Source organism: Symphalangus syndactylus, chromosome 4 (assembly GCF_028878055.3).
Source record: "Symphalangus syndactylus isolate Jambi chromosome 4, NHGRI_mSymSyn1-v2.1_pri, whole genome shotgun sequence".
In the NCBI taxonomy this organism is placed as follows: Eukaryota; Metazoa; Chordata; class Mammalia; order Primates; family Hylobatidae; genus Symphalangus; species Symphalangus syndactylus.
Window position 1 is genome coordinate 17232058 of NC_072426.2, and position 24862 is coordinate 17256919.

At 35.9% G+C, this 24862-nt stretch overlaps 1 protein-coding gene across 7 annotated transcripts in view; it reads right to left on the minus strand.

Moving 5' to 3' along the window:
- BCKDHB (branched chain keto acid dehydrogenase E1 subunit beta) overlaps positions 1-24862 on the minus strand; it is a 342628-nt gene that overhangs the window by 82319 nt on the left and 235447 nt on the right. The window contains exons 10-11 of one of the 7 annotated variants that reach the window (XM_055274173.2): positions 13789-13937; positions 11359-11651 (exon numbers count right to left, since the gene is read on the minus strand). The exons of 1 other annotated variant lie outside the window; for it this stretch is intronic. In XM_055274173.2, coding sequence (XP_055130148.1) covers positions 13797-13937 — 141 coding nt within the window. In that variant the 3' untranslated portion in view covers positions 11359-11651; positions 13789-13796. Of the gene's footprint in view, positions 1-11358; positions 13608-13788; positions 13938-24862 lie in introns of those variants that run through there. 5 more of the 7 variants (XM_063637845.1, XM_063637844.1, XM_063637843.1 and 2 more) reach the window with 5 other exon arrangements.

Genomic DNA, 24862 nt, shown 5'->3' on the forward strand with positions numbered 1-24862 from the left:
AAGGGTTAGAGTAAGGACATTTTCTGACATGAACGGTCTCCGAAAATTAGCTTCTCATGAATACTTTCTAAGGAATCTATTTGTGTGCTCCAACAAAGTGCGAGAAGGAAAAAGCATGGATACAGGACACAGGAGATGTAAGGTGGCAAACAGGATGAAAGAGGTCCAGCTCAACAACAGCTAGGTCACAGGCTGAGACATGACCAGTCCAGGATTGCGCAGAAAACTGAAGACTTTCAGAGCATCGTTGCAAATAAAGTATAGCGTATGGACACAGCCATAAATTTCCATCAACAGGGTACACAGTCATCCAAACTCCAGGCCTGCCCAGGAAAACGTAGCACAATTGAAAATAATCTGCACTTTTCAGCAGCTTCAAGGTCGAAGTTTTGTATGTAGTTAAACAGATATTTACCTGTCTCCTATGATATGGAAAAGCTGGGCACTGTGTACTGGTTATTCTCCATTTGCCCCTCCAAATTCATTCTCCACCCTTCTTTGCCTTCTCTATGTCGAGAGAGGCTGACTTCTAGGGACTGCATCACCAGGGTCCCTTGGCCTCCATCTTGCAATTGGGTTTGGCCAGTGGGAAGCACTGGCAGGCAATCAGAAGGCAGGAGGAGAGACTAGGATATACTCACCTCTCCATTCTGTTTCAACAGCTGTGCTTCTTCCTCTATGGCTGCATCTCTTGTCTGGCAGCTCCTCTCCCATGGCTGTAGCTCTCACTAGGTTCCAGGACAATTCCCTCCTCCTCGCTCCTTCAGGCAAGGGATGGTAATGACTTCCCACGGTTGCTAGTTCCTGGGTGCCTCACCCTTCCTTCCCAGTTCCCTTAGTCCGCCGATACCTTTGCAAAGAGTCCCATTATTAAACTGTATTCAATGACAAACCTTTGAATATGACATCTTTTTTTCTGCTATGACCCTAAATAATAAACTTTTTAAAGCTTAATTTAAAAAGTCAAACGTTAAACAGGCACTAGTATATTATTGTAGGTGAATTATTTGTTTTTAATCTTCCCTTCTGAGTTTAACAAATCGTATGTGTCGGGAGGGGGGCGGGGGAGAGAGAGAGGGAAAACGACAGGAAGAGGCAGAGGCAGAAGGAGTCGGGGTCTTGAGAGAGAGACAGAGAGAGTTTGAGACGAAGAAAAAATACCGTATTTTATTGATTCCAGGTTCTTGCAGTAATCAGACAGATAAAAGATCCTTTAGTACTGGTGCTTGGACAGTGTTTTAAAAAACAGAAAGATTATGCAATACTTAATATTTTGTAACAATTTTTAGCACATAGTAAATATTTTATTACTTTGTATAGTAAACATTCTGAAAAATAAATTCTTCCATTATGATATAACTTATGATCCTCACCCTAACACGGCTATGTTCTCTAATTATTCCTTTGTAAATAAGATCATAATAATAGTTGTAATCACAATACTAGCTTTAATCATAATATGCATATAATTTTGAATCCTGATTTTTCTACTTAAAAGTATGTAATGACCATGTTACTAACTTGCTAACTAATTTTCATAATCATTTGAAAATTGTACATTGTACCTAATCATACGGATATACCATAAATCACAAACCACAGCTATACCATACTATCCTAGGCAATGTTCCTATAATCTATTTGAACATTTTTATTGTTCAGAAAATAACATCAAATAAATCTGATGGACATGAGTTCTTCCCTTAGAAGAGTAGGCCAAGCTGGGACTTAAAGTGTGTTTGCTCCAGAATCTAGACTGGCCTGTAGGATTGACAGGCAAGTTGGCCAGTGGTGTATGTGTACTGAGAAAGAAAGCAGCCCCTTCGAGAAGCCCATTCTCTAGGAAAAGTGAGCTTGAGACTCAAATAATGCTTGAGTCCTGGAGAGGGACAAAGGTTCTAAGTATAACAACCGGTCAGTTAATTCACTTGTCTGATGAACAGCTGTGAGGCCTGTTTCACCAAATATTGATGAGATGTTGTGATCACCAGCCACACTAATTTGGGATCCCTGTATCTCAACAAGAGGAGAAGGATTTTTCTACCTCCAGAGAGAACAAGAGCACTGTCACCACTCCAACGACCCAAAGAAGTATAGCTTCAATAGTGAGTGTCAGCTGCAGGCAGCACCTGTGGCAGTAGCAGCCCTTAGGTGCCTTCCATAGCTACTGGCAGCAGATATTTCTGCTGGGAGATGGAGCCAGAGCCAGAGAGAACCATGTACTCCATGTGGTTGTGCAAATTCCTTGTGTTTGAAAGCAACCCTCACACAGTTCCCCAAAATAATTAGGGAAACCCTTGTGGGCTGTCTAGCCTTTGGGACAGATTTTTTTAAAAAAATACTATTTGTTACTGTTAACATAGGGTCTAAATTACCCTCTGGGTTAGGGAAAACTAGGAAAAAATGAATTGAACTTTATAATTTTTATGCTAAGAGGGAGGGTACATAGACATTTACTATACTGTTCTCTGAAATATTTCGCTTAAAAGATAAAATGACGGTGCAAGTAAACATGCTTTAATAGAAGGAGTGTAAATATGGCAAATTTACACAAAGTATTTTCTTTCTTTCTTTCTTTCTTTTTTTTTTGAGACAGAGTCTCACTCTGTTGCCCAGGTTGGAGTGCAGTGGCACGATCTCGGCTCACTGCAACCTCTGCCTCCCGGGTTCAAGCGATTCTCCCACCTCAGCTTCACAAGTAGCTGGGATTACAGGCGTGTACCACCATGCCCAATTAATTTTTCTATTTTTAGTAGAAACAGGGTTTCACCATGTTGGCCAGGCTAGTCTTGAACTCCCGACCTCAGGTGATCTGCCTGCCTAATTGTAGATGACACAAATAAATGGAAAAACATCCCATGAACTGGAATAATTAATATCATTAACATAACCATACTGCTCAAAACAATCTACAGATTCAAGGAAATCCCTATCAAGATACCAACGTCATTTTTCACGGAATTAGAAAAAACAATTCTAAAACTCATATGGAACAAAAAAGAGTCCAAATAACCAAAGCAGTCCTAAGCAAAAGAACAGAACAAAGCTGGAGGCATCACATTGCCTGATTTCAAATTATACTATAAGGCTATAGTAATCAAAACAGCACAGTACTGGTATAAAACCAGACACATAGATTAATGGAACAGAATAGATAACACAGACATAAGATCACGTATTTACAGCTAAGTGATCTTCAACAAAGCCAATAAAAACATACACTGGGGAAAGGACACCCTTTTCCATAAATGGTGCTGAGAAAATAGATTCACTATATGCAAAAGAATGGAACTGAACTCCTATCACTGTATACAAAAATCAACTCAAGATGAATTAAAAATGTAAAAGTAAAACCTGAAACTATAAAAACACTAGAAGAAAACCCAGGGAAAACTCCTCTGCACATTGGTCTAGGCAAATTATTTATGACTAAGACCTCAAAAGTGTAAGCAGTAACAACAAAAAAATAGGGCCAGGCGTGGTGGCTCACACCTGTAATCCTAGCACTTTGGGAGGCCAAGGCGGGTGGACTGCCTGAGCTCAGGAGTTCGAGACCAGCCTGGGCAACACAGTGAAACCCTGTCTCTACTAAAATACAAAAAAATTACCTGGGCATGATGGCATGTGCCTGTAATCCCAGTTACTTGGGAGGCTGAGGTGGGAGAATTGTTTGAACCCGGGAGGCAGAGGTTGTAGTGAGCCGAGATCGCCCCATTGCACTCCAGCCTGGGTGACAGAGTGAGACTCTGTCTAAAAAAAAACAAAAAGACAAATGGGATATAATTAAACTAAATTAAACTAAAAAACTTCTGCACAGTATAACAGATGATCAATAGGGTGAATAGAAAACCTGCATAATGAGAGAACATTTTTGCAAATTATTCATCCAATAGGAGACTAATATCCAGAATCTACAAGAAACTCAATTCAACAAATACAAAATAAAATAATCTCATTAAAAATGGGCAAAAAATATGAATAGACATTTCTCAAAAGAAGACATACAAATTTCCTACAGGTGTATGAAAATTCTCAACATCACTAATCATCATAGAAATGCAAATTAAAATGAGACATCATCATACCTTAGTCAGAATGGCTACTATTATTTTACTTTTTATTTTTTTTGAGATGGAGTCTCACTCTGTCACCCAGGCTGGAGCGCAGTGGCGTGATCTCAGCTCACTGCAACCTCTGCCTCCTGGGTTCAAGCAATTCTCCTGCCTCAGCCTCCCAAGTTGCTGGGACTACAGGCACGTGTCACCACACCCAGCTAATTTTTGTATTTTTAGTAGAGGTGGGTTTTCACCATGTTGGCCAGGATGGTCTCGATCTCTTGACCTTGTGATCCACCCACCTCAGCCTCCCAAAGTGCTGGGATTACAGGCGTGAGCCACTGTGCCTGGCCACAGAATAGCTATTATTAAAAGACAAAAACACACACACACACATTTTGGTGAGAATGAAGAGAAAAAAGAATCCTATACATGTTGATGGGAATATAAATTAGTACAGTCTCTAAGGAAAGCATGGAAATTTCTCAAAGAATTAGAAATACAACTACCATTCAATCCAGTGATCGCACTACTGGATATCTACCCAAATGAAATCAGTGTATCGAAAAGATACCTTCACTCATGTGTTTATCACAGCACTATATAGAGTCAACCAACGAATGATTGGATAAAGAAAAGATGGTGATTATATACACAATGAAATACTATTTAGTGATTGAAAAGAGTAAAATCAGATTTTTTTCAGGAACATAGATGGAACTGGAGGTCATTATCTTAAGTAAAACAAGCCAGACACAGAAAGTCAAATATCACATATCACATGCTCTCATTCATAAGTAGGTGCTAAAAAATGTGTACACATGGACATAGAGAGTGGAATAATAGAGAATGGAGACTCAGAGAGGAGAGGGAGTTGGGAGGCAGTGAATGATGAGAAATCACTTAATGGGTACAATGTATGTTATCTGGGTGATGGAGACCCTAAAGTCTTGACTTGAAGACTATGCAAGTTATGCATGTAATAAAATCATACTTGTACCCCATAAATTTATAAAAATTAAAAACAAACTTCCATGGAGTATGGTTTCTAAAGGACAGCTGCAGTGGAACTGCTCATTTTTCTGGCCTAAGGGAAGGCTGCCAGCATTCAACTTTCAGGCTGAGAGTCTGCATTCACTTATTTTGTGGTTAAAACACTTGACATTAACATAGGGTCTGTGGCTAATGTCATATATATGAAATATATGTCATATATTTTAAAAAATTGAGCACGATATATAAACTAATCCCAAGGTGGAGGGTTTTCCCAAAGTATACTTTATTAAAACATGTAGATTTTCCTCTTTTAAATATACTGCAAACTATTAGAATGGTTGAATTAGAATGCTTTTGGTTGCAAGCAATAGAAACCTAACTTGATTACAGAAAATGGTGGTTCGTTGGAAGGACCTTGGGCTGATGTCTTACAGAATGAGAGGAAGAATGGAACACTTCAGGCTGCATGTGGCTGAAATGGAGCTAGCCTGGGAGTTGATTGACTGTCTAGAGGCAGGGACCTGGCACGATTGACTCCATATTGCATTGCAGCTTTCCTCAATATAGTGGTTTCACCCTTTTTCAGTTAAAGATGACCTCCTCTGTAGAAAAGGTGGCCATAAATCTCTCCAAAATAACAACTTTCAGCTGAGTGTGGCAGCTCACACCTGTAGTCCCAGCATTTTGGGAGGCAGAGGCAGGCAGATGGCTTGAGCCCAGGAGTTTGAGACCAGCCTGGGCAACATGGCCAAACCCTATCTCCAAAAAAAAAAAAGAAGGAAAGAAAAAGTTAGCTGGGTGTGGTAGCACACGTTTGTAGTCCCAGTTACTCAGGAGGCTGAGGTGGGAGAATTGCTTGAGCCCAGGAGGTCGAGGCTGAAGTGAACCGAGATCATGCCACTGCACTCCAGCCCGGGTGAGAGAGTGACACCCTGTCTCAAAAAAAAAAAATTCCAGATTTATTGATATGAAAAATCTTTAAGAAGGGCTCTGATTGGCCCAATTTTGGTCACCTATTCCTTCACCAGTCACAGTGGCCAAGGAGATGGTGTCCTACGACTGCCCAGTCTGAAGTCTGCAGACTTTAATCACTGAAAAAAGGGGACAATACAGACAGGGCCATGGGAAGAATTAACTTGGACCCAGGCCAACTCTCCATTTGTAACTACAAGAACAGAAAAGATGAAAGAAATGAAGAAAAGATGAAAGAAATGAAGAAAAGTTGCCCTCATCACCCTTAAATTGAGTTTTGAATGAGTATTCTCCTTTGTCTATATATATACACACACACAGACACCTTAAGCACAATATTGTCATACAGCTACTTAACAAAGAGATGGTTTTGAAATCTATCTGAAGACTATAGGCCTAAAAATACAGAAACAAAGCTCATCTATTGGGGATCCTTGGAATTTAGCCCTACATGAAGGACTGTTTCTGTTGTACCACCCCATGAGTCTGATGTAATAAATAAGAACTAGTATACAAGGTTAAATGTACATAATATCATTTTAAATGTGCACATTAACCAAAGAGGCCTCTAACAAAGGGTTTTTCAGGTACAAAGTATAACTCAGGGACAAGCCTTCGCTTCCTTTCTTCTGTCCATTCAGCAACATATTGAGAGCCTTCTGTAGACTAAGCGTTACTCTAGGTTCTATGGAATTTGTTGTAAACAAAATGGACTAATGGTTCTTGTCCTGGAACCAATAAAACATTGAGGATGGAAGGCAAAAATAAGTAAACAACAACAACAACAAAAACTCATGATAAATAAGTAGATAAATGTTACAAATGATCAAGAAAACATTTTTGAAATAATTATTCTAATTCTTTATAGCCACTGAATCTTATGAGGGTTCATAGTAAATAAAATACTTACAACAGCCAAATAGGGCTCAGCAAGAAACAAAAGGACTTTTAGCAAATCAAGACGCTGATAATTATTTTATATAAATGGTGGAATAAAATATCCGAATAATGAAGACTTGTTTATCAACACCGTGGGCCAACTATTAGGTTTTGCAAAATTATTTCTTCTCCCTCAAAGAAAGGAGCTTGGCAGTATTAACCAATGAAAACACAACCATACATGGTCTGTATTTGCAGATACCATGATTACATAAAAACATAGCTTAACCTTCATAGGATACAGACACACACAGCAAAATGGTAAAAAACCCACTATTTTTATAAAAAAAAACTTCAATTTTAGTTTTTTCTCATTTGGAACTTACTTTTATTTTTTGTTTTTCTTGCACTTTTTCCTTCTTTGTTCTCGCATTCTTAGATCTTCAGTTTTCTTCTTTAAAATATTTAATGTCTATGAATTTACCTCTGAGTAGAATCTCAGCTGAAGCACATCAGTGATCTCATATTCTAAATATTTTGTCATTGCTTTTACATTTCCTTCTTGGCTCCACAGTTTTTAAGTGGGGTACTTTTTTATTTCCATGTAGTTGGAATATTTACTATTGATCTAGGATGTGGTCAGAAAACATGGTGCTTTTAAAATATTCTTTTCCTTGGGAAATTTACTGTTATTTTTCTTTATTCATGATCAGTAGTTTTAACTACTTATGCATACTTTAAAAGGTGATAAAGTTTCTGTTTGTGGAAATAAAAAGTTTAAAACATATTTCTATTGATTCAATTCTACTATGTATATAACCAAAATATCCTATATTCTTTTACTCTAGTCTACTTCATCTATCAAATTGAAAGTAAAATGATAAAGTCATCTTCTACAACTGTTCTCTCCATATCTTTTGTAACTGTAAAGTTTTCACTTGTATTTTAATTCTACACATTTGTAACATAAAGGATTTAACTGTCATACTTTCCTTCCCTGTGATGTATTCCTTTTGTCAATTTTGAAAGCACATTTTCTTCTATTTTGTCTGATATGAATTATGCCATATTTGTTTTCTTCATTTTCATTTTTGCCTAACATATTTGTCCATTTTCAAATTTTCACCTTTCTAGGTCAATTTATTTCAAGACTTCCTGGTGAACAGCTTTTAATTGGATTTTGTTTTTTAACCCAATCTAAGTTCTTTCTTATTAGTGAATTCACCTGATTACATTTATGTCTTGTGTTTGACTTTGCTTTATCCTATTTTTCTTTCCTTGCTGTCCCCCCACTACCCACCCCTCATTTGTGTTGCAGGGGCTATTTCTTAGTTAACTTTGTACCTAAGAATCTAGCCGGTGCCTGGCCCATAACAGGCACACACTAAATGTTCGTGAAATGAATTAATACATTTAGTATAGACTATTTGTGCAATGATGTGGAAGACACATATGCTGCTTTTAATTCTATTAGTGGTTAAGTTTTTGAAGCATTTAAAAGCCATTATTAAACTTTAAAGGTTAATAGCAGAATAATGCTGTTACACTCTTCTTTCCTAAAGATGAAGAGTTTAGAAGTTTTGAACTCCTTTTGGCAAATCTACTACTCCAGTCTTTATCAACTTAAGTCATATTTATGACCATCACTATTTTCTTATTTTTGCAATATGGAGCCATTACTTCACATAAAAGTGTATTTAAGACAATTATTTAGATACACACCTTTTTACTTGTTTCTATTTTCAGTTCCAGTCCTTCCAGTTATGATGTCCTCATTCTTGTTACTGCTTTACTTCCAATTTTTCTGGTAAATATCTCTAATTAGTATATTCAGAGAGGTGCCAGGGTTTCTAAATCTTTGCCCATATATGAACATTTTCTATTGCTTTCCAAACCTATGGCCCAGGTTTGAAGTATATCAGGATCTCTAAATCTCATGTTGCCCTGGAGGTTCCAATGTGACTTTTTTGGGGTCATGTTCCTCATCCATCAGGCCAAAGATTTCTGCTAAAAGTAACATAGTCTGTGTGCCTAGCTGGTTAACAGCTGTCAGTTGTAGCTTCAGGTGTACTTGGAGCAGGTGAAAATTTGAGACACAGTCTTTTAGACTGCAGTGTCATTGACAAGGCTGAGTCTAATACGTTTTGTTTCTGCATGGGTATCCTCACTTTCTTTTCTGAGGTACCTGGCTGGGTCTGGGTCAGGGCCATCTCTGTGGCTAACACTGCACACTGCTGGGATTGGCAGCCTCTCCAGAACCACATGTGGTGGGGAGAGGGCGTTCTCTAAACAAACAGCAGTGCTGTTTCTAGAAGGTGGAGGACGGGATGCTGGGCAGCCAGAAACCACATATATCCACTCTAGGCAAGCTGATGAGAAAGGGATTACATGAAACCAAATGTGGACCTTCTGAGTGGGTCTTCTAGACATTTTGACCAAGAATTTTTAGATTATGAGATTTAAACCTAAGGTACTGAATTAAGGTAATTTTCTGAATCTTATTCCTCTTTTTTTTTTAAATGTACACAGGTCTTTTAGTTGGCTATATAACACCTTGTTCAGGAAGAATGAGGGAAAACATTCTAGAAGTTCTGAATCTTATTCCTCATTTTTTTTTTTTAAATGTACACAGGTCTTTTAGTTAGCTATTCTATTAGTTGCATAGAATGTAGTTATTATATTTTTTCCTGAAAGAATTAGATATATTAAACCATGGAAATTAAATTAGTTTCTATATCCATGTTGTCACAAGAAGCAGATATTATTAGGTGAGGCTGGGAGCAGTGGAGGATTTTGGACCTGGCATTCATTTAAAATCTCTCAAGTGCCTTCTTGCCACTGTTTTCTTATTTTCATAACATGGACTCTTTCTTTCATGTAAAAATGTATTTTTGGCAATAAATTAAACGTGTATGTATGTCTTACGCTATAGATTAAGTTTAGTGTTAACTGTAAAGGTTTATTGGAAGAGAAGGGAGTGTTTACTTGTGGGGACTGCAGGGATAACTAGAGGTGTAAAGAGGCTCTCAAATACAGGCATTTAGTACATAGATCATCCTCACAGTTATTCTCACACTTGCTATTTCAAAAATAGAGTTAAAGAAAGTAAAATTAAAATAGCTAAGAGAAAATCCTTAAAATACGAAATGAATAGAAAATATAGCATTAGAAAGATACAACAGCCATAACAAATTAGTTCCACTAAAATCAGTATGTTTACCTACAATCCACTGTAGGCCAAGGTGGCAGACCATCATACGTGTCCTGTTCTGCTGGACTGACCGTGTCAGTGAAGAGTTCCCTGTAGGATGCTTTGAGCCATTAGTGGAGAACAAAGACCAAAGCCAAAGTCCATACTGAGTTTTGGCATCTTAAACTCAGAATGTTCTGTATGGTAAGCCAACTGGACTCCCTAAATCTTTTCCAAACTTGTTGCTGACAAACTACATCTTTTCCCTTCCTGTGCTGCACAAGTTTTTCTATTTTTAATCCAAGGACAGGGTTTTATTTTTACAAATGATTGGGTTCATTATTTCAGATCATAGCTATTCAGACTCTGTGATCAAGTGCCTTTACTTTGCCTCCAAGTTTCTGGTAATCTACAAAAGTGACCTTCTGTATCCTCCTTCAAATTGCTGGTAAAAATAGATAGGACACAACTTGTTAATCACAGTTTTAAAGGGACACATACAATTGTAGTTATGGAAAAGTGTTCTTGTTTTTTCTTTTTGCTTTTTTCCAGTGTTTCCAGAGAAAGGAAAACATGACACCCCTCATTCTTTGCTTTATAGGGGTAGAGACCTTTTTCCTGGAACCCATGAGAGGAAACCTTCTGGAACTATGGGAGGGGAGGTGTGTCAGGGGTGAGGGGTTCTGCTGGAGGATTCGTTATTTAGACAGGCTAAGGCTTGTCTAAAATGTGGTGAAGGGCAGAAGAGGCAGAGTAAGAAACAAGCGGACTGGACAGTGTCCCCAACAAGGAGGTTTCCTCCTGTCAGAGTCATCTGTTGCTGCTACTGTTGTTTTTTCTTTTTATCCAAATAATAATATAAAGAACATGGGCAAAAACTGCTTCGCAACATAATGGCACACACTACAGCTACAGCTAAAACTTAGCAGTTTTGTAGTGGACAGGCTTAGGCTGTCCATCTCACGGAAGAGAGGCAGTAGGAAAAATTCTGCCCCACCACCCACCACACACTGGGGAGGTGAGTACATTCATTACGACACCTTGTTCAGCAAGAGGGAAGAATGAGGGAAAACATTCTAGAAGTTCTGTCAACATATAACCATCCTAGTCACAAAGAACCGAACCAAATACAATAAAGCTGAAAAGTCACCGTTTCTATAGCGAATACTGTACTTTAATTCAGATTTAATTAACAAGTTCACAAGCTATTACTCTGAAACAAAAACTTTACTAAAGGAAAAAAAAAAAGAACACATGCAACCCAAAGACAATTTGATTTTACTTTATTGAATACTATCACACACATAATATTTACAGATGTAATTAAACAGAATTTATAAGATTATCATGTAGAATATTTTTCAGTTAATCTGAAACTCTTAATGAAAATCATCAATACATGTGTGTTAAATACAATAATAGAATGTAGAACTTTTCAGCCAATATCATGATGGTTCACTTAATAAAAACTCTCTTTTCAAAAAGAGGTAAGTCGGACGAAATATTAAAAAACATTCAGAAAAAATATTTCCATATCTAGTCATAATCTTCCAGCTTTTCTGTAAAATAAATTATAGACATTCTCAATTGCATACATGACTATTTTCTTTAATACCATATTTAACTTTTAGCATGTTGGAGTTGTTTTTATTTTATCATATTTTCAGCATAGGTTTAAATGTTTTTCTTATGTTTCAAAAGGAATACATAATCTAAATTTAAAAGCACATCTGAATATTACTTTAAAAATAGCAACGAGGCACGTGGCCACCATCATTACCTTGGCTCTTTATTACAGCTGGTCCATGGAAGGGAACCACATGGACAACAAAAGTGAGGGAGTCCTCTAACCAGTTCTAAGTGTGATTTATTGTAGATGCCAGTTGCTTTCACGGACATTAAGAAGACATCAGAAATACAGCATCTACAACGGTATGTTTGAGAGAATACAGGCATCTGTCGGCTAATGGTCCTAACTTCCACTTATAACAATATTCTTAGACTAGAACGGACAGAAAATGTAGGGATTATGGTAGCACAGTGACATATGAGGGAGAGTTAACTTCTCTATCAGCACAAATGTAAAGGCGTTTCACTCTGATTTTTGGTGAGCTAGATTTACTACCCATACACAGAAGTCAAGAATTCTAGCATTTCTGATCTTTAAAAAGTAGAGAATGTGCTATTATACAGAGTTTATTTTCCTTTGGAAAAAAATATGGTTCTTCAAAAGATATTACTATCATTTTTGGAAAAACTAGATATTAAAAGGTAAATGATCTAATCATATCTACTCATTTTGAAACATTTCAAAATCAGTGTGTCAGTGATAGTAACTTCTATATTAAAACTCCGAAAAGCTGACTTAGTAATTTGTAATGTATTCGTTTGGTTAGAATAACACCACTGAAGGGGCTGATAAGCATTACTTAGAAAATCATAATGAATAAATACCATTTATTATCCATTATGTAAAAAATATTCATGTGCTAAAAAAGCTTCTGGAAATGGTAGTGGTGCTGGGTTTTGGGGTTTGTTTCTTTGTTTTCAAGTAACATTTTCCCTTATATACAATAAACAGATCTTTTGCTCAAGAAATCCATTTTTCAGATAATATATGGGCAAATTTCAGAATGTCATGAATTATCATGTAAATAACTGGAATGTAAATTAATGGTGCTTGAGGGGCCATTTTTAAATATAGAAAGTACGCCTATTCATGAACAGTTTAAGAAGTTGAAAAAACATATACAAAAATAAAGGCTGAAGTCGAAACAATGGTATAAAGCACACTTGCAATCTAAACCATGGTAGAAAGCATCTTCATCTAGTGATTGACTATTCAATGTTAACATATGCATGCATCTATTTTTCAGAAATCACATATACAGGCCAGGTGCGGTGGCTCACGCCTGTAATTCCAGCACTTTGGGAGGCCAAGGCGGGTGGATCACAACGTCAAGAGATCGAGACCATCCTGGCCAACATGGTGAAACCCGTCTCTACTAAAAATATAAAAAATTAGCCAGGCATGTTTGTGCACACCTGTAGTCCCAGCTACTCGGGAGATTGAGACAGGACAATCGCTTGAACCTGGGAGGCGGAGGTTGCCGTGAGCCAAGATTGCGCCACTGCACTCCAGCCTGGTGACAGAGTGAGACTCCATTTCAAAAAAAAAAAAAAAAAAATCACGTATACGTATGCTAGATATGTTTCTATTAAATGTAAATATAGCCAGGTGCAGTGGCTCACGCCTGTAATCCCAGCACTTTGGGAGGCTGTGGCAGGTGGATCACTTGAAGTCAGGAGTTTGATATCAGCTAAGCCAACACAGTGAAACTCCACCTCCAATAAAAACACAAAAATTAGCTGGGCATGGTGGCGGGCGTCTGTAATCACAACTACTCAGCAGGCTGAGGCAGGAGAATCGCTTGAACTCGGGGGTAGGGGGGAGGTTGCAGTGAGCGGAGATTGCACCATTGCACTCCAGCCTGGGCGACAGAGTGAGACTCCATCTCAGAACAACAACAACAAAAATGTAAATATACTACTATAAATTTGAATTTTCTAAAGCACATTATGTTCTTCTGAAAGTTGCCTTTTACCAAAATACAAAACACTGATGATTGCTGTGTCTTGGTTAACAGTACGTTAATGCCAGGGGCACGTAATAGCTTTCTCAAGATGCATACCTACCTATATGGTCAATAGTTGATCATTTTTCGAAGGGCATCATAACACTTCCATTTGTCTGGGATGTAGAATGGTTCAAAAATGTGAGGAAATGGCGTGTCATAACCACATACTCTTGATATAGGGGCCTCCAGGTTCAAGAAGCATTCCTCCTGCACACAGAATCAGGATGGTTAACTTCAAGAAGTTTTTTTATTCACAGAAATGAAATAGTGCAACTTAAAATATTTCACTCACTCAAAATACAATTGCATCTAAGGACATTAAAAATATTTAAGTATACTGTAATATGAAAAAAGCAGGTAACAGCATGGTAGCATGATCCCAGTTTTATTATGTGTTTTCATGTACGCACATGCATTTTATACCTGTATATATATCTATCGTCTCAGCCAAACTGGGATAATATCAAATATGCTGTTCTATGAATATAAATGGAAAGAATTATAAAAATGCAACAAATCTTCACAGTAGTTAACTCTGCAGCATGAAATGGGCAATACTATATACTTTCTCATTTTCTGTTTTTCTCACATTTTATACAATGAACATGTATTACTTTCATAATAAATGTTCGTAATTCCTCCACGCCCCAGCCAGACTGAACTTCTATCAGTTAGTTGACTGTGTTCTCATCTCTCTCATAGTCTGGCTTTTGTAGATGCTGCTGGGTCTCTGGCCACTCACACCCCAAGTCCACAGTTCTTTGCCTGACTGATGTGTGTATAAATCTCAGGTTATTACCTCAGGAATCACTCCCGTTGGGAAGCCTTCCTTGACAGCACCTCCCCAGCCCTACAGGGCAGATGAGGGAGAGGCTTCTGCTCTGAGCTCCCAAAGCACTGAACTCGGCATAATCCATTGTAGTTGCCCAGTTATCTGTCTTCCATGAGAGACTATGAGCCCCATGAGACTAGAGATCTGGTTTAAACATGTAAAACCTCAACCACAGTAGAACACTGTAGAAAATTATTTTCAGGAGAAAAAAAAATGTTACTCAAGTAAAATATTCAAATTTCAATTTATTTTGAAATAGGGTCTCACTCTCTCGCTCAGGCTGAAGTGCAGTGGTGCCAACATGGCTCACTGCAACCTCGACCTTCCAGACTCAAGCAATCCTCCCACCTCAGACTACCAAGTAGCTGTGACCACTTGTGTGCATCGCCGACACCTTCCTTTGTTCCTTTTCTTTTTTTTCTTCCCTTCCCTTTCCTTCCTTCCTTCCCCTTTCTTCCCTTTCTTTTTTTTTTTTTTTTTTCAGAAATGGGGTCTTCTTATGTTGCCCAGGCTGGTCTCAAACTCCCAAACTCCTGGGCTCAAGTGATCCCCCCAGCCTCAGCCTCCCAAACTGCTAGGATTACAGGTGTGAGCCCCCAAGCCTGGACTGAAAATAAAATGTTTAAAGACTTAAAAAATTTAAAAGGGATATGTGATTAAACTATTCTAAGGAAAATAATATTACTTTTAACACTCACAGCTATTACTTAAAATCAAACCTAGGTATTTATTCATATGTTTACACATTGCCTTGCTTTATAAAGGATTTAAGGAGGTCAAATTTTTTTTACATATTATACTATGTTCACATTTTAATTAGAGCAAAATTTTTACATGAAGGAATCATGATACCTCATGCTTTATTCCTACCCTCTGTGTGATTTCTTCCAGTGACAAGTGTATTGGGGCAGAAAGAAAATGCAAACAGCACAAATTAGCTCCAAAGAGAACCTATTGGACATTTACAGACCTCCCCTTGGCCCCAATAACTATCATGATTTACAATATCAAACACCAAATAAGTGTTGGTATTACCTAGCAACTGGAAATCTCCACAAACAACTTTAGGACTTTTAATACACATGGTTTAAAGAGCCACCTAAGAGATTCCACTCTAATAAGCTGAAAAGAGATGACAGACTGGGTGGATTGTTTCTTGTTTGCAACAAGTAATTTTAAAGGGCTTTAAATTGTCAATTTGGGATTAAGTCGCATTTATTGCTTCAGCTGACACAGGGCTGTTTTTCCATCTTCCCTGAATACTGAACTCTTCATAAACAAGCTATCCATGGAAAATTAAGGGCAAAATATTTTACTAAACGTCTTTGATTTTATACCTGTTATAAAATGACTGTTCTCTTGAACTAGTAACTTGGAAAGCTGGCCTACCACAAGAAGATCTGTTGGTATTTGTTAAAATCACTCCTTTCAGCATAATGACTAACATCATCAAACTGGATTTTTATTTTTTCAAATAGCAATGCTCCTAACTCCTCAAGAATGCAAGCATCGCTCTTTCCAGGAATACATCTATATGTCTGCACGAGCATAGAAAAACATCTGCTGTGAAGACACACTTGAACTGTAAACAGTGGTTACCCTTTGAGGCTGGGAATGACAAGGAGGTGAGAGAAGACTCCACGTTGTGCTTTATAATATATTGTTTTGGTTTTTCGAAAACAGTATTAATTTTGTAATAAATGATGCTGAAATAAAGGAAAACAGTAAAGTGAATAATGATTTTCTTATATGAATAAAAGTTTCTGTTTTATGTTACATAAATTTGTGATTTTACTCATAGGGCTTCCTTAATTTGAAGCGATTACTGTAAATTATGTAGCATTAAGTTGTTATAATACACCATTATAAGTATATAAAATGTAGAAACCATGGAAGATAATTCAAGGATATATAAGAGCAGACTATGAATAGGGTATTCAGTTTTTTAAAGAATATATGCTAACTGACTGAAACAGCTTGAAATTCTCTTTACCAACAAAAGTATATTAAAGAGCCTTAAGTTATTTCTTCCACGAACTTCAGTTTACACTTATTTTTAAGCAGTTGGAAATAAGCCCCTTAGGTCAATTAAGCAGCTGTACTTACTTCTCACTGAATTGGTTCACATATAAATAATTTATGTGTGAGTATGTTTCTCTGCACCACCAAAACAGAACGCCCTTGTTCAGCCTCAGTGTTTTCATGCAGAAGCTGTATACATGTACGTACGTACACACACACACACACAGAAAAAAAATACCGAATCCCATTGGCAAGTTTGTAGATTAATGAAGACAAAGTATCTCTCCATTATAAATACATGACGCCATAACCATAGCAACCATGTGCACTGAATTTTCATGACAATTCAGATTAATCATATTCTTCTGTTCCATATCCTAAAAACCATATTTGATGACTTTTCATTCAGAAAAAGTAAGCCACATAAATTGGGAATTAAGTAATGGCATAGCCTACAGGGCTGTTGAGAGACTTACATGTATTATGCAGAATGTAGGCTAGAAACGGGGAGTGTTCGTTTATGGTCTTTCTCCCTACAGAGCTGTGTATGTAAGCTGGCTCAGTTCACGTGGAACAATGACAGATGTGGCTGTGAGGCTCCAAAGCAGATTATAGTGTAACATGTAACCAGAGGCAACAGACAGGCACCTAGAGAAACTTTTCTCTAGCTACTTGGGGTCTAAAGTTGCACCCAGGATTCAGTAAGAAGGACTGAAAATGAACCCCAAAACGATTTAGTACCGCCTACATATATTCTGTTGTCATATGTGCTTTCACATTGCCAGGTGCTTAAAGTAGCTATTTTTTCCAAAAGACACATGTGAAATTTTAGAATATAGTATTTGAATTTACTTCTGAATATGCCTTTTTTGCAACAGGAGAATTTTCATTCTAAATTATGTTAATACTAAACCAGGCATGGGCTAAATGAGTTATATTTTATCTCATTTAACCATTTTAACAAATCCATGAAGTCAGTATTATACTCCATTTCACAGGTGAGGAAACCAAGATAAAGGAGGTTGCCCAAGATCAAATCACTACATACACAGCCAAGTAAGATTCAAACCTGACTACAAAGCCCATTTTCTTAGTCATTCTTCTGCAAATTTTAAGACCCTACTACTGAGAATAGCAATGATAAGGGAAAAAAATGAATTAGGAATAAAGAAGAATGTAATGTGGAAGGCAGGCTTGGATTATCAAGGTTTGACAACATAGCCTTGAGGGGCATATGAGTTAAGTTCAGTCTTAGAAGCTTCTTTCACATATAAAGAAAGGTGGAGGCTAAGGTATGTGAAGGAGCTGAAAACACAAACTTGATCATGAAGGTAATACACAGAGCAATGAACAGATGGTCCTGGGTACTGGGAACCTCCTAAGCCACACTAAATGATTCTAATAAGCATGACTCCAATTGTTTATATATTAGCCATCTGGATTGCTATGCACATTATAGCCAGAAAAGAAAGCAAACAATGTGAAATAACAATTCCAAATCATTAAAATCATAGACACAGGCAAAATATCTTCATTTGACTATTTTCTGTAACAAAACGAAACAAATTTATCTTTTTGTTTTGTTTTATTTTTGGAAAACAAAGTATCTTGTTAAAATTAGGAAGGACAGAGAACCTTTAAATTTTCTAGCAGGTAAGAGAGGACAAGTACAAATTAAAAGAATAAGATCCATTATGGTTTTAAGTAAAATATATTTATGAGGCTTTTAAAAATTAAGAGTATGTCAATTTCCATGTTTTGATGAACATAATATGTTACATATTACGTGTACATAAATACACATATATTAAGGTTTCCTTGGGATCTCTCAATATCTAACCCTATTTCTCCATTCAAGTTTTAAGTATGTCAATCCCTAATTCTCCTTGTCACAGTGTCACTGGAGTTATATCACTGAAATCTCTGTCTCAGACATTACATATCGTGGCTTCACTCACCCTCAACAATTTTTTTTTTTTTTATGGCAAGGTTTCATAATATAATTGATACAGCATGGAATTTGGAATTCTATCTGAAGGGATCTTTGTTCCATTGTGATTTAACCTCCCCGAGGTTTATGTTGTTTATTCAACATCAAAATAGAAGTATTACAATTCCCCATTATTGCATTTTCCTATTGTTTTATGACTATTGTTATCTTGCCTCTATGTCTACTTAGATTCTGCAGTAGCATATAAAAAGTACCTGGTTTCACGCCTGACATGTCATGGTGCTCAACAATTGCTAGATTTTACAAGTTAAAGGAATCCCATATTTATAATAAACACAAGATATTTTAAATAATAGAACAAATTATCATTAAAGACAAAATTCAGGTACACAGAACGGTCAAACCTGAAAAGTAGCATCCGTATAGCACAATGCGTAAACAGCTAACATTTATTAAACACTTCACTAAGCCTAAAATGTGTAAGAAAATACCAAAAATACGTAAGGGCTGTATGAGGAAGAGGGGTGGAGAGCGCTGCCAGAAAGCCTTAACGCACTCAGGCCTCGAGGAAAGGCAGTGTCCGGTGCTGCCCCCTGGTGGGGAGCAGGACGCCCAAACGCTAATTGCTGGTTCCGGGGCGGGGGGGGGTTGGAAATCCCTTCGCGCACACAAGGCGCCTATTTTCCCACTATAGAAAAGTGGCCTGTCAGTCAACTTCCGAAAAGTTAGAGTAAAACAGCCCAGTAGACAACTGGATGTAATGAACGTATACACACTTTAAAAAGCAGAGTCAAGAATAAAGACCATCCCATATCATTTGGTGTGCTTTTAAAGCAATCATTTGCCTTTTGTTTTTTAATGCAAGACAATTCCAGGCTCAGATTTATTTCTAAGAACAATTTTGGAATAATTTTTACTCAGTTCTTCTGATGGAAAGTTGGCTACAGCCCATTGTGCAAGACTATATACCATCTTGAGTTGGAAAACTGTGAAGAAAAGTTCAAAGTGAGATCGGAAAATTATAGGTCTTTTATATATGTTCCTACTTCTTATATAGCTGGTATAGACTGATAAATTTCCTTTCTTTTCCTGCAAAACTATTAACTAATTTTTCTAAACATTTAATGGAAAGCCAAAAAAGCAGGACATTGTACTAAGAAACATATCATAAGTCAAAACAGACATACGTTTCCTGTAGGATTATCTGATAAATCAGGGTTTTATGTTGCTCCTTGGACCAATGAGAAACATCACTCCACAACTTAATTTCCAAGTAGCAACTCAGAAAATTAACATTTAAATTACTTTGCAAACAACAAGGTCCAGGTTATTTCATGTAATCATTATACTACCACAACACACTTAACTATGAGAATATATTTTATTTGGACAGGATTAAATTATAAATATAATGAATAAATATATATATAACATAAATTATAAATATAATGAGTATTGAACAGAACATACAGCGATCATGGAGCTATCATTTCTTCTCTAGGAAAAAAACATTAAGGAATAGTTTTAAATGCTGTGTGAATGTGCTTACTTTTAAACCTAAATTGGAACACCATTTAATCCTTAATTATTAAATTAATAAAACAGCAGATATTTTGCTTCTAAATGCAATTACCTTCTAGAGGTCATAATTAGTAGTATAAGAGTTAAACTCTAAGAATCTGAGAAAAACAAAACCGGCATTCTAAAATGATGTATAGTTGATACTTTTAAAGTCCGTGAACTCACGGATTTATATTTGTCCTAGTTATGTAAGGCTAGACATCACTCAGCTTCCAAATATTATCACAGAATATTTACTTTAAATTTGTTTTAAATCTGCCATGAACATTTGCCCATAGTCAAAACATGAGTTTTAGCAAATGAGAAAAAAATGATTCTGGTCTCTTGAATCACACTTTCTCAGCAAATGAGTCACAGAAACCTGTGAAGGCAGTACGCCAATAACTCCAAATTAATTTCATTACTGAATTAAATAAACAGAACTTTATGAATGTAAAATATTATTTTTCATTTAAGCTAATGCTTTAAACAATACATGTCATGTTTGAAAAATAAAGTTTAAAAATATATTAGTATGTACCAATTTTTCAAGAGCATGGATCTATGAAATTAATTATTTGGAAAGCAGAGTCCCTAACCTACCCCCAAACTAATAGGATGCTCCCCCAAATGTCAGACGTATGCTTATTTTATTTTGTTAAGACCATGCACATGACATGCACAGAACAAACACTCATTGATATAAGGTCTCTCACTTTTAAAACACAGTTGAACCAATGAGTAAGACAGTAGATAATATAATTTCATCCAGATTTGTATAACACTTAAAACATTATTATCAAGCCTATTTCAACAATGCTTCTATGTAAAATCATAATCTTGACTAAATTAAAATCTGAGATCTCTATTACTTAACTTCACTGAACTATCTTCAATGTCTGCTGACTTCAAAAAAATCCATCTCTTCCTCCTTAATGCAAATTACTGGCAATTTGGTAAATTTGGTTTTTTTTTTTTTTTTTTTTTTTTTTTGCTAAGATTTCTTTCTGCTAGTTAAAGAATGGAACTGAATCCTAAATTAGGATTTTTATTTAAATTCAGATTCCATTTTTAAAGTGGATGCTTATTTTTTGAAGTTAGAAAGAAATGTTATTTCTGATCTAAATGGGTTTCCCTGGATACAATCTAGCTACCTAAAACAAAGTTGGAGAATGGTATTAACAAATTCTTAGAAATAATTAGTGGTTCAAATTCAACAGCTGTGTCAGAATAAAATCATACATTAATATAAAATTGTCAGAACCTCAATATATTACCTGTAGAAACTGAAGTAAATTTTAAAATCAAAATTTAACATTGAATCAATAATTTATGTATTAATTTAGAGATTATAACAATTATAAGAATAAGAATTACTACTATTTTCTCAAAACTATAGCTTTATAAATTTTGCTATTTTAAAATCAGAAATAAGTAACAACAAGGAAGTGACAACTCATTTCTGTAATTTATAATCTTATATAAAGTCACTTTTTAAAAAAGTACACTGTGCTTATTGTGGTCCAGAGACCGTACTTAAATATTTTAAAATATTAACTCATTTCGATTTTTATAAAATCTAAATTAGCAATCATAAAGGTAAGAACTAGCACCTCATCTAAATCACTTTGTTTTTCCAGGTAAAATCTGTAAAAGCTTGGTTCTGCTCTCAAATTCTCCCCTGCATACAGTCTTGAACTATCACTCAAAGTTTCCTCACTATTTTCACCTGCAGAACACTGTGAGAAACAATGGCAAAAAAAAACTTTCTTCACTACATCTCTCTGCAAAACATTCTGTTTATTTGCTGTAGTCAGCCTCTAAAGAGGTTTGAGGCTTTAAATTTAAATTCTTTATGAGATACACTATGTGCAAGTTTTGACATTTAAAATGTACTGGGCTACCATGCTTTGTTAAAACACTTTACATTCAATAAAGAGGAAAAAAGGCAGTGCTCTCAAATTTCCACAGACGCTGAAGCTTCTCAAATTTTATAGTTCAAATTCTTCCTATAGAAGAAAGCACTGACGGCACCGTTTGAAAGTGGAATTTCCTTAGAATGTGGAAGCATAATGATAAACATAAGCGACTTGCAGCACTGGGTCATCTCATGAACAAATCGCTCTCTGTAAGGTAGGATTTCTGATTTGCTTGGCACCAACAAACGTAAAATACTCCTGAAAAGTAGCTTTTGATGATCACACAAAGCATTCAATTTTTCTTTTCTTTTTTTTTTTTTTTCCCCACAAAACTCTTCATCTAGCAGTCTACCACCACCAAATGGTGTTCTGAAGACAGAAATCAATCCTGGCTAAAGCAACCAGACAATTCCTTTGTCTCACGAAACAGAAAACATATTCTTTTAGAATTTGAAAGATTAGAGCTACATTAAGATTTCTCCTAAAACTTGTCACTGTCCCAATTTTGCAACCTGATTTTAAGTTTGAAGACTAATTACAAAACGAAACTACTAGAAGAGAGTGATTTCTCCCTCTCTGGCACCATCTTTCTAAAAAGTATGAGAAGCCAGATAGTTTTTGAAAGGATTAAATTAGACAAAATAAAAAGTATATATATACATATAAAAAAGATGACTGAAATATTTGCTATTTTACAAATTGTAATCTTTTGATAAAACACTGTTTTATTTTACTGCTTTTTCCCTTCTCTTTAAATATGCTAAATTTCTTTTAGTGTATGTTTAAAAGAATGCAAAGGACTTGCTAAACATAAAAAAGACAAGAAAAGGGGCGGGGGGGAATCTATTTTTATCTACACACTGCCAAAAGAGATGTACCAATGTTTTTACTAAAATTAAACTTTTTTTTTTTAATAGTTAACCTTGGGTGCCATAGCAACACAGCCTTTAAAGCTTGGTTTTGCTCAGTGAATAAATCAGACCAAGTCATTTTTCAGCAGTTTAATTCCAGTCACCAGATCACTGCAATTTTACTAATAAAGCACAGCAGAAATAAATGTTCTATACTATCATCAATTATTAGGGAAATGTAATCATAAATTTGTTAATTGAACCCCATTAGTAAATTTATCTTTGTACTCTCAAAGTTTAATAATTGAACAAATTAACAAAGCAAACAAGTTTCTGGCAGGAATATCTGACCTAAGTAAGAAAAAATTGCTTGAAATTGCTCTATTATTTATATGCAGATGATTTTTGCTAGCATGATGAGTTCAAACTATTCATTAAAACACATCTAGCAATTGTAATTATTGTTTGTATCCAATGGAAATAAAATTCAGAATTCAAAATATACTTTTCTACTATATTTACCCTATGGTTCAACTTTAAATTTGGTTAGTATTTTATACAAAGAAGCTTTTCAGATTGAATTTCTTAATTTGCATGCACACATTTTCACATTGAAGTTTCAAGAACTGGGAGACATTTCAGAATTAGGGGAAAAATACACACGCCTCCTTTTTTACTCCCATAATTGGGTAAATGGTATGCTGATAAGATGAGCCCAGTTTTATACCTATTTTCACAAAGTACATATTACATGCGCAGTTTAGACAAATTTCTAATAAATCTGATAAAACCATTGATCCATTAATGAAGAGGTCGTTAGTGACTGGAATCTGGTTCTGGATACTTTCATAGTTAAGTATAAAATATAAAATTAAAAATGCTGAGAGATACTATTTATTAATAAACCTAGGTAAACTAAATGTATATAGTTCATATAAAAAGCTATTAGTCACATATTTTGTTTAGATGAACCAGGGCATTTACTTAATAATTTTTATCTACTTACTTGGGGCTAAACTACAGGAATTCAATCATGTCGCTCAATTAGGAATTAGAGGCTACCAGAGATACAGGAGTTTGTGTATTTGTCATACACCAAAGATAATGACTTATGTAAGCACCCACGGACACGCAAACAATTCCGTGCATAATTGGCACATCCCACCCTGGTGGAAATCCAGAGAAACAACATGGAGGCATATAGAAAAAAATGTATTTGCCCATATGCCTGTTTTAAAAAAGGAATATGTGCATGTATACAAAGAACAAAAAAACCCAGCTATTTAGTTACCCAGACTAAACAGTAACCACACAGATATTATTTAATTATAAATAAAAATAGCTATTTATATAGTCTCCTTTAATCCTTTCAACAACTTTATGTAGTAGTAAAGACAAGTAAGAAACTGAAGCTGGGAGAGGTTAAGTGAGGTGACCACTATCACACAGGTGTACAACATTTGTTGGTATATGTACCAAGTCTCCTGGTTAATTTTAGGTGCACTGCATAAGACTTTAGATTTAAGTTTTCATAAGAGTCTTGCTTGGATACAAGGGGAATTCTGTACTTAGTGCTATTATTGTACCTATGAAAAAGAAACTAGTGGAATTATCTGCATGTTTATGTCAAGTCCAGTAAAGATTTTAAAAACATTTATGAAAAGCTTAGCCATTTAATTCCTTTTTGGGGGAGCTAGGGGGTCGGTCATTCGGGAATACAGGATCTCTTTAATCAGAGTCACAGTAGGTTCCGTACAAATTTGTACTTTTCTTTTTTTTTCTTTTTAGTGCTTGCTGGGAAGATGAGCAAATAAGAGGAAGGATGGACACGGGTGGAACTTTCTGATTAATTCCTAGCCGTCTGCCTGCATGCAGGGCATCAGCTGCCACTTGAGTTCTAAAACCGGTTTTGAATTGATTTGAACCTGATTCTGACTCGAGATTTGATGGTGAACCTATGGTAGGATGTAAGTTTGATGATTTTTTTTTTTTTTTTA